Consider the following 11,900-nt stretch of genomic DNA (forward strand, 5'->3'; position numbering starts at 1 on the left):
ACAAAAGGCTGTCAGAGTGGCAGAGGATAGAAACTCTATTCTTAAATCACTGGCAGCTGCATTAGTTAAAAAATAACTAAAAAAAGCATAACTTCTTGATCAAAATGTTAATAAAAATAATGAATATTTAAGCAAATACTGATATGGTCCTATAACACGTTTCTATTGTTGATGAACTCACTTAAAGCCCTACTGGGCTTTGTTAAGTTTGTCATCTACGGCAATGTTTGTTATAGAACCATAACAATATTTGCTTAAATATTCATTGCTTTAATAATTGAAAAATATTCAGTAATGTTATACATTTGTATTTCATTCTAAAGATGATAACAATTAACGTTATGTAACAAATAAAATTATATTTGAATCATACACATATTTCTTTCAGTTCTTTATGATAAGCTTAAGATCATCAAAATAAAGGAGAAGCTTTGTATATCTGAAGAATTTTCCAGATTACACTAACATCTTCGTCATCAGTAGATTCANAGTAGAGTTGTCTTCTGCTGGTGGACAGCAGGTATCATCTGGCATATCAAACTCTTCGTCATCAGAAGATTCATTCTGTAGAATGAAATTGTGCAGTACACAGCATGCTACAATGACATTAGGGATTTCATTCTGCAGGTGCATGTCAAGAAATTGCAGCCTCCTGAATTTACATTTAAGGAGGCCAAATGCACGCTCAATATCAACTCTTGTTGAGGAGTGGCTCTTGTTGTATTTCTTTTCAATATGACTTAGATGCCCATTGTCACGAAATGGCACCAGCAAGTTTACTGACAGGGGATAGACCGAGTCTCCCAAGATATGCTGGTTCGGTGGCAATGATGGAAGAATCTGGCTTAACGGACAGTTTCGCCAGACTCGTGCATCATGAACTGACCCTGGCCAACCAGCATAAACATCCCGGAAGACAAGGTTGCTGTCACAAACAGCCTGTAGCTGGATGCTTGGAAAGCCTTTCCTGTTAGTATAGGAATCCCTGTGTGTAGAAGGCCCAGGTATAGGTATGTGTGTCCCATCCACAGCACCAACCACACCAGGAAAACCACATCTGTTAAAAAACCCATCAGCAACATACTTCAGTTCTGCAGCAGTAGAGGGCCAGACTATGAATTTCTTCTGTTGAGCAACAATTGCTTCAACAACACTGAGAACATTTTCATGCAACGAACTCTTGCTGAAGCCGAAGCGGTCAGCCACACTTCTGTAACACTCCTTGTTGCCAAGCAACCATAATGTTGCAAGAATTTTCTTTTCCAAGCAAATACTCCTCTCTGGGATATAAGTTGCCAAATGACCACACAGTGCCTGCAAAAATATGGAATCAGTATTTTTTGCTTTTGTTCAGTCTATGAGCAATCAAGTTTAATGTAGGACTTGATCTTGAACATTAAATGATATTTATAAATCCGATTACTATGCCCAGCTATTTGTGTTTTTACCCAACAATTAAGAAAATTTGGAGATATCTTTATTTGATAGATAAAGATATCTCTATTTGAATACAAACTTTTCAAATCATACCTTCATTTGTAATCTGTCATCACCTGTCCTTAAAATATTCTTTTTTTTTATATCACTATTTCATAGGAAAATCTGTCAAATTTCATTAGAAGGTTCCCTACGGTCCATGATATAGTTGTGCACATCTTATTTTGAGACTGATAAGATGGTTACTAGGCAATTAATCTTATGGGGGGGTGGGAGGCACCTGTTTCAACATATATTTTTATTTTGGTGGTCGGCTCAAAATCAGATCTGCCTTCCATTTCTGATATTAAATCACTTTCAGCATTCAATCAGTGGTGTGTAAAAAGCTTAGTCATCTTTGAAATGGACATTCAAAGTTACTCACTCATTCTCAAGATGTACTTGGCAGACCTTTCATATATTGGTTCCTTATTGTTCTTGGGTTCGCGTCTTAAATGTAGCTATGTTTTATTATAAATATCCATAACAAAATTCAGTTTCTATAGATAGATCAGTAGTTCTTGCATATTTATGGATATATCTAAATTATTTTATGTGTGTAGGTATATATATCTAATTCACTATTTCTATGATGTAAATCTGTATTTCAAACAGAGATGTTTTAAGTGTAGATATCTATTTCAGATAACTGACAGTCTGCATATTAACAAGAGATGTATGTAGACAGATATTTAAAATTTCAAAATACAGATATATGTAAATTGGATACAGATATCCGTAATTTCTCTATATAGTGTATTGAAAAATGTGTATTCATAACAAATTTAAATGATGTATTTAATGGGTAAAATCCACACAGCTGGACACAGTTTACTTCTGAAAAGAGTTCACTTTGTATTAAAAGAACCAGTTTAAAATGCTGTATGACATTATTTTATTATACAAATGGATTACAAACAGGAAAACAGGTAAAGCCTATTTTATTACAGCACATTTATAAGAAAAGATACAAAAAACATCGGAGAACGTTTATACTAACACACATTTATATTATTGCATGACACACTATCATATATAAATATTGACCACTCTAAAGCATTTCTGCTTTATGTAATAATTTCTATAACCAAGTTTGAATGGCTTTCATATCTTGTCATATGTCATAATTGTACCAATGACGCTCGCTTGAAGATGGGTTATTTATTCCTTTGAATTCCAAATTTTGATTAAAATAACACATAGTTAATTCAATTTCTATTAGATTCTATCATTTTTGAAATACTAAACATAAGTATTGAACAGCTTCAGTCTGAATTCAAATACACAGTGAATGTCAACTAAAGGCGTTCTAAACCAACTAACAAAGTTATAGGTATAAATGCCAAGCTTTATTCATTGTAAATATCGTACACGTTTCATTGCTACATATTTTCAATGTTTATTAAAAATGTTTTTTCCAGTTCCATCTTCGCGACTGCATTTAGATTGGCATTATAATTCACAGGAGTGAAAAACACCAACGAACGCACCTATTTGGTTAGACCGAGTTCCGTTATTTTCTTCTTGTTTGGTTAAGAAGTTAAATCAATTGTTTTAATAATACGATTAGATGATATGCAGACCAGCCCTAGTTTCTTTCAGACTGAAACTGTTAATCATACATGACAGATATTGTAATCCGTGCTCCGTGAATTTCCTATCAACTAGGGCCCCCTTTCCTGTATCCGGTTGAACCGGTTTGTCTGTTTATAAATGTAACATTTTGGGGTATAAATCCTGGCGGACCTGCAAATGTTTATTCGGGCCTTGCAAGGCTTTGACAAGATTCGCCTGAAAGCAGCATTAGATTACTAGGTCCGACCTTATTTCATAAAAGAACAACTTTGGTACAACCGTCAAGCGAAAAACGAATGCGGCCCATGATGTAAACTACGAGATTTATAAATTGAAAGTAAGTTAGAATATCTTGCAACAGCAAAATGTACTGACACAGGACTAGTATATCTATGTCAGTACATTTCGCCATAATGCCGTTTTTATCCAAAGGGAATGTTCAATATTGATAGGTTTCACATTTACTGTACATTACTGTACTGTAATAAGTAGCGAGAGTGTCTCCTTAAATGCAACATCGAACATACCGTGAATGTTATAAGCCTACCTCAAACGACGATTTTGTCATCCTAAAATGACCCTTAAATTCGACAATCGAGTAAAAGGGAACTATTTCTTCAAAATAATTGTCGATTCTTGTCGGATCCTTGCGATGACCGAGCATCAACTGCAAAGCAGTGTTACTCGATTGGATAACTGCTGCTGATGCATATGTAAACGATGCAAGGTCCACAGAGTCGTCTGCTAGTTCGTCTAGTATCAACACATTCATTATTTCCTCCATCTTGAAATTGTTTTCTGCGAACGCAGCGTACGGTAAGCACAGAACGTTCGCCAACAAAACGCTCGCGAACGTTCTCGCTACCGAACGCACCTCTGTTATAAGGGGTTATGGGTATAAAGTATTCAAGGATAGAACGCGCCTAAACATGAGAAAGATGTCATTATTGTTGACATTTGGAACCGCCTGTCACCTAAGATGATATCATCAAGAATTATCAAATCTTTTGAGTCTTGCCTAGACCATCACTGGAGAAAGCAACCGATATTCTTAAATTATTGTGAACCATTTTTCTCAACACCCGTAGTTAAATATATGAAATGATATACTTTCTGATAATTAATTACCAAATTAATATTGTGAACACACGTAATTACTTTAATTGGGAATATGTGCATTTAATTTTCACCTCAACTATTAATGATTGATGCTAATCAAATAACCACTTAGATGATACTTTGTATGTCCATGTTGTCAGAATTTGTTAAACCCGTACTAAGATACACATTTTGTAAATCCTACAGTCAGAATAAAATCCGTGAATCTGTGTATCTGGGTTTTATTAACGTATCGTTATAAGAGTTATACAAATGAATGTGCTTCTATGGTGGTATATTTAAAGTATAAATATAAAAGAAAATCTAATTAACTATGGGTTTTTTGCAGTAAACACGTATGTAAGAGCTACTTGGTCGTAGTCCTAAAGCTCCAGACATCATACATTTGGTTGAATCACTTTTCGGTGTGGATAGCAGGTGGTGTTTCCTAGATGACTTCCCGGTTAAACCACATAAATCAGGAAAACTCTGTAAACCCGGATATAGACTCAAGAAACTCTGCGTGTTGTATAAAACGATACATGTATTATATGACTACTTTTATGTCTTTTTTTATATGATTGTTCATCGATAACAGACAATTTTGCTAGAAGACTATACAATAGACACCATTTACCAATGCATCAACATACAAAGACAACATCGAAACTCAAAATCGACATTTAGAGCATTGAAAGGAACAAATAGTTTGTTTTGTGTTTAAAGTCCTTGCAACAGTCAAAGTCATACACAGCAGGGTGACCAGGTGAAACTGCTGGAAAGATAGAGTAGGAAATTAAGTAGAAAAGATAAAACAAATCCTTCGTGCTTCATAAGGGGCAGCAGATCCATAATGATTTCTTCAATTTCGCTAAAACAGAAGGCAAGCAATTCTGCTGGGGTTCACACATTAGTCGCCTCCTATGACATGCAAGGGGATATAGCAAACCTTTTCCTTCCTTGAACGTTCAGGAGTACGATATCCTTAAGATATCACAAACCACCGATGAAAAACTAGAGATGAGACTTTTAAAATAGCGGTGTTTTCAATCATAATGGGACTTATTTAATACCAAGGTAGACTCAGACTGCTGACTATTTGACTTTAAAGAATCTTTTTGTTTTAAACAAATTACCATGGAGAATTCGTAGTAATATGTTTTGTGGTTTGATGTTTACAATACATATTATATATTAAGACAAACGTATGCAATCTATTCGAACGTCAAAACATTCTACACGGTTAGCAGTTATGAAGTTTATGTATGTTTATTAACATGTATACATTTTTATCTCAATAAATTACTTTAAAGTGAACACATAGGAATTCGCCGAAGAGATATGAAGAAAATATTTGTTTTATATTTTCGGTATCCCAGTCGTAATGATTGAATTGAGACGTTTTGTAACGAAATATACAACCACAATTTTTTTTCCAGATTTTCCAATGCTATATAAACTGTACTATTACAATAAGGACAAATTAATATGCATAAATATAAAATCTTGACATTCATCTGCAATTGATTGAACAGCGGATTCCTACATGGCATTTACAGTCATAATATGTCAGTTCTGTAGACGGATACGCATATGAAGGGGAGGATATTGCTACATAAACTGTGTTTCTCGCCATGTTCACTACTCAATGAACTGACAACTGTACGTGTTTATGAGAGCAGCTGCCGTCCACACGATGACCCAGAAAAGAGAGCTGTTTTGGTTTCCAGAAACATTTATCGCACACGTCTAATGATAATCTGTCGTTTGTATCCATAGTAATTGGGGCACGGTCATTTTTCTCGGTAGTCTAGTGGTAGGACGCCGCGCTCGTGACCGAAGGGTTGCGGGTTCGAGTCGTCACGTCACAGCACTGTGTTGTATCATTGAACAAGATACTTTACTCCGCTTGTTCCAGTCTACTCAGCTGTAAATGCGCACATGGTTGGGCAGTACTAGAATTGTTGAATGCTAGCTGTGAGCGCCGCAATGGCAGCACCGGCTGTATGCTCCTCAGGGAGGTGAGAAAAAATATTGGCTGTTTGGAAAGGCCCTAAAACCACAGATACTAATTTGTGAATCGCTTTGAGACGACACGCGGACAAAGTTGTGGTAAATTGGTATAAAAGATACTCAAATAAATTATAATTAAAGGTAAAACTTTGTTACAGTTGCATGCATCTAATTTGCAAACGATACATGTCATATATGATGAACTAGGTAAGTTAACATATGACACATTTGAAAGATTTCAGGCAACGATTATTTCAGGAAATCAAGATTGTACTAAAACTATAGTATTTGGAATTACTCTTTTGTATCGTCGGGCGAAATGTGTGTGCCATTTATAGGTAGTGTTGGACCTTATAGTACGTTTGATATAGTCTGGTTTTATTTTGTTTAACGTCCTACATGTATCAATAGCTGAGGTCATGTAAAGAGATTCATGTATGTTGTGGATGCGTGCACGTGTGAATGTGCACTGGAGCCATGGTATGTTGGTGTATTTGCCTTCTTGTGATAGCGCGGATGTGATTGGTATGTAACTGTGGTTTGCTAGTGTTTCACAAAAGAGTGATATAACATCTTAAGGTGAAATATATAAATACAAAAATATATAGCTGCGATGTTGAACAGTGAGAATTCCGAGTTCACGAGGAAAATATCTGAGCATACCTATGATTATGCGATTTCGAAATAAGCTTATGTCTTTCGCGAATCTGAATACAAAACATCTTATTTCAAATATTGAATAATGAATTATTATTGCTTTATATTTGTCAATCACTCTGTCCAAGAGGACATATTTTACATAAAATACCGAAATATCCTAAATTGATCTTCTGCTATCATTGCAGATCTTTGCTTTCTCTTCCACTCCCATACTCTTTCTTTCGACGATGGTCCCGTCCTCATCTGACCTTAGCTGCAGCTTAGACCTACAACGCCATATAATAACATTAAGCATGTTATGCAAGCTGATTAATGTTTAGATATTTTAAAAAAAAAATCGCAAGTTTACATATAATATTTTCTCATCGTCTGCTACACTATATTCCGTATGATAGACTGTGGTTAGATTGTGGCTCCATCTGACTAATTAAAAGTGTATTTGTTCCTATAATGATAAACATATCTAGGATTTCACAGAGATAGTATTGCAATGTAGATTCTCGGGTACAAATTCACATCCAATGTTACGGTTACCTGGGTATCAAGTGATTATATAATTAAAAGTCACAGTAAAAAGGGAAATATACTTGAAAGTTAAAGACGAAGTATTTCATTTAAAAATACAATTGACTGCATTTCGATGTCCATTTAAACTAGTTATGAAGTCATATTGTTATATTTTTTATTCTAAATGTACCTTTTTCATATCATAAGGTAATGGTACCTTTTTACCAGCTTTAGCCGAGCAGAAGCGCTCCACTTCAGAGTGTTTGTTTTAATTCAGAGTATTCCATCTTCTACATAGAATATAAAGTAACAAGAAAGGAATGAGTTGTCCCTACTGAAGAGTTCCTGTGCTTCCTTTGTTTAGGTATTTGATACTTATGCTGTGTATTCTGGTAACGCGTAGGATTATACTGAGTGCGACTTTTGAAAGTTTTTGGTTTTTGCTGTTAATTACTAAATACCATTCTGTAAAATACATCGCAAGATCGTAATTAGTTCGGTATACTAACGTACATTGAGAAATATTTTACTTTCTTCTCAAGTTGAACTCAATACATCTACCAAATGTTACTTGTTCCATTTGATTAAATTAACAAGATAAACATTACCTAAGCGAATGAAACATCTTTTCAGATTCTTGCGAAGAGAGATAGCAATTGACATTTTGAGTGGTTTTTTTTTTTATTGCGGAACGTAAACAAGTACGAGAAATGACAGATAGGTAACACTATTGTTCTTGGCAGCCATTTAACATCCCCTCGTGGATCGCTCAATCACTGTCAGAGTCTATGGAAAATGGATGTGTTTGAGCTGGGGTGGATAAGGATAATGTACCCTAATAATAAATGTCCCCATCACGTTATGTGCGTTCAATAATCGAATTTTACGAAATGTTACACACTGCACTGTGTATTAATTGCTGTAAGCACACCTTAATGTTAACATTGCTGAAATCACACCATAGTATGTTAACATTGCTGTAATTACACCGAAATGTGTTAACATTGCTGTTATCAAACGGAAGTATGTTAACATTGCTGTAATTACACCGAAGTATGTTAACATTGCTGTAATCACACCGAAGAATATAAGCATTGCCTAAATCATACACAAATGTGTTGGCATTGCTGTTATAACGCTGAAGTTTGTTAACATTGCTGTTATCACACCGAAGAGTGTTAACATTGCTGTAACCAAACGGAAGTATGTTAACATTGCTGTAATCACACGGAAGTATGTTAACATTGAGGTAATCACACCGAAGTGTGTTAATATTGCTGTAATCACACCGAAGTGTGTTAACATTGCTGTAATCAAACGGAAGTGATGTCTATGTTAACATTGCTGTAATCACACCGAAGTGTGTTAACATTGCTGTAATCACACCGAATTGTTTTAACATTGCTTTAATCGCACCGAAGTATGTAAACATTGCTGTAATGTAACGGAAGTATGTTAACATTGCTGTTATCACACCGAACTATGTTAACATTGCTGTAATCACACCGATATGTTATCATTGCTGTAATCACACCGAAGAATGTAAGCATTGCCAAAATGATACACACTGCACTGTGTATTAATTGCTGTAAGCACACCTTAATGTTAACATTGCTGAAATCACACCATAGTATGCTAGCATTGCTGTAATTACAACGAAGTGTGTTAACATTGCTGTAATCAAACGGAAGTATGTTAACATTGCTGTAATAACACCGAAGTGTGTTTACATTGCTGTAATCAAACCGAAGTATGTTAACATTGCTGTTATCACACCGAAGAATGTAAGCATTGCCAAAATCATACACAAATGTGTTGGCATTGCTGTTATAACGCTGAAGATTGTTAACATTGCTGTTATCACACCGAAGAGTGTTAACATTGATGTTATCACACCGAAGTGTGTAAACATTGCTGTAATCACACCGAAGTGTGTTAACATTGCTGTAATCAAACGGAAATAATGTCTATGTTAACATTGCTGTAATCACACCGAAGTATGTTAACATTGCTGTTATCGCACCGAAGTATGTAAACATTGCTGTAATCACATCGAAGTGTGTTAACATTGCTGTAATCAAACGGAAGTAATGCATATGCTAACATTGCTGTTATTACACCGAAGTATGTTAACATTGCTGTAATAACACCGAAGTGTGTTAACATTGCTGTAATCAAACGGAAGTAATGCCTATGTTAACATTGCTGTTATCGCACCGAAGTATGTAAACATTGCTGTAATCACACCGAAGTGTGTTAACATTGCTGTAATCAAACGGAAGTAATGCATATGCTAACATTGCTGTTATTACACCGAAGTATGTTAACATTGCTGTAATTTCACCGAAGTGTGTTAACATTGCTGTAATCAAACGGAAGTAATGCCTATGTTAACATTGCTGTAATCACACCGAAGTATGTTAACATTGCTGTAATCACACCGAAGTGTGTTAACATTGCTGTAATCAAACGGGGGTATGTTAACATTGCTGTTATCACACCGAATTGTTTTAACATTGCTGTAATCGCACCGAAGTATGTAAACATTGCTGTAATGTAACGGAAGTATGTTAACATTGCTGTAATCACACCGAACTATGTTAACATTGCTGTAATCACACCGAAGTATGATAACATTGCTGTAATCACACCGAAGTATGTAAACATTTCTGTTATCACACCGAAGTGGATTAACATTGCTGTAATCACACCGAAGTGTACATTGTTATACTCACACCGAAGTGTATTCACATTACTGTCATCAAACGGAAGTAATTCCTATGTTAACATTGCTGTAAGCACACCGAAGTATGTTAACATTATTGTAATCACACCGAAATGTGTTAACATTGCTGTAATCACGACGAAGTATGTAAACATTGCTGTAATTACACCGAAGTATGTAAACATTGCTGTAATCACACCGAAGTGTGGTAACATTGCTGTTATCAAACAGAAGTATGTTAACATTGCTGTTATCACACCGAATTGTGTTAACATTGCTGTAACCTCACCGAAGTATGTTAACGTTGCTGTAATCAAACGGAAGTGTGTTAACATTTTTGTAATCACACCGAAGTATGTTAATATTGCTGTAATCACACCGAAGTATGTTAACATTGCTGTTATCACACCGAAGTATGTTAACATTGCTATAATCACACCTAAGTGTGTTAACATTGCTGTAGTTACACCTAAGTGTATTAACATTAACTTAATCAGTACAAAAAGAATTAATATGCTGTAATCACAACGAAGATTATGAAAGATAGAGATTCAAAAGCAAATTACTCGAGTTTGTTCATTTTCAAATATCATTTTTATGAATTAACAAAATAATTGGCAATTAATATGACTAACCGGTCGTGCAAAATATATTGTTGAGGTGATCAGATTGCTAAATGGTCATATTACACAAGCACCTCTATAGTTTGATGACTAGCTGTATAGTTTTTTAACAGAGTTAGTGAATTAGTTAGTGAAATCTTAACGGCCAATCAATACAGAAAAGGTCTTAAAGGCAATTAAAACGTAGATAAAACATGTCAAGGAGACGATGGTTGTTGACAATAGTATCGTATCGCCGTATACAATAAATGTAGTGGTAGTCGAAGAATTAGTTTGCTTTATATTTGGAATATAATAATCTAATTTACCGCCTTGAACACAATATCTGACTTGCTAATTTCTATAACAATTTTATCGAATTGCATGTTCTTAAGTGTATTCTCACGGGGAAACCAAATGGACGCATATCTAAATTGCGTAATAAGGAGCCCATGGCCCAGTTGTTCAAAAGGAGATTAGCTTAATCAGTGATTAGCGCAAATGTTAATTTTTGCATAATTTTAAAACAAAACCATTGATTAAATTCTAGATATCTACTATTTAATGGAGCGCATTTACATGCAAAATTGTGAGATTTTACCTTGTATACTGACGGAATTATTAAAGGTTGAACAATTTTGTTAAACAGTGATTAAGCTAACCGCCCAGACGTATTAAGTGTACTGATGTATTTATGCTAACAATATGATTAATATTATTTGCAGGTTTGTATATGACTGTGTGCTTTAAAATATAGACGATCTTGTTTCGTCTTTGCAATCATTGTATTCTTTAAATGTACAATACGGAAGAAATGTAAATATGCTAAATTGTAAATAATACCAAAAATCTTATGATTAATATGTACAAATATAATGTAAAGATAATTCACAAATTTCACTATTAATAAGAAGACGACAGGAAACCTGAAAAAAGTATAGTAACTAATATATATAACATTTGTCAGCGACCGAACATTCTCTTTAGGGTATTTGACACTGTAAAACACCTATAATGTTAAAGGCAGCTTTTCTTACGTAGAAATCAGTGTCCTTCGAGAAATGTTTATACTTTCTCTCATTCAAGTTTGCTTGAAAGCGACAGCAGGTGATCCCTGCCCAAGGACACTATCTAATGGTGCAAAGCTAATTTGATGGTCAGTTTTGATGTCAGTGGTCACGTGTAGGTGTGACAGTGTGGTAGAAATATGTTTACCTGAAGAACAATATATTTTTAATTTATTG

At 34.8% G+C, this 11,900-nt stretch overlaps 1 protein-coding gene across 1 annotated transcript; it reads right to left on the bottom strand.

Moving 5' to 3' along the window:
* Positions 1-456: 456 nt before the first annotated feature.
* LOC110463696 (putative nuclease HARBI1) lies at positions 457-3,835 on the bottom strand. Its single transcript, XM_021518492.1, has 2 exons — positions 3,599-3,835; positions 457-1,314 (listed from the first exon to the last, which is right to left on the bottom strand). Exons 1-2 carry the CDS (start codon positions 3,833-3,835, stop codon positions 457-459), a joined length of 1,095 nt encoding a protein of 364 aa, XP_021374167.1.
* Between the last annotated feature and the right edge of the window lie 8,065 nt (positions 3,836-11,900).

Source organism: Mizuhopecten yessoensis, unplaced genomic scaffold, assembly GCF_002113885.1.
Source record: "Mizuhopecten yessoensis strain PY_sf001 unplaced genomic scaffold, ASM211388v2 scaffold10921, whole genome shotgun sequence".
Lineage (NCBI taxonomy): Eukaryota > Metazoa > Mollusca > Bivalvia > Pectinida > Pectinidae > Mizuhopecten > Mizuhopecten yessoensis.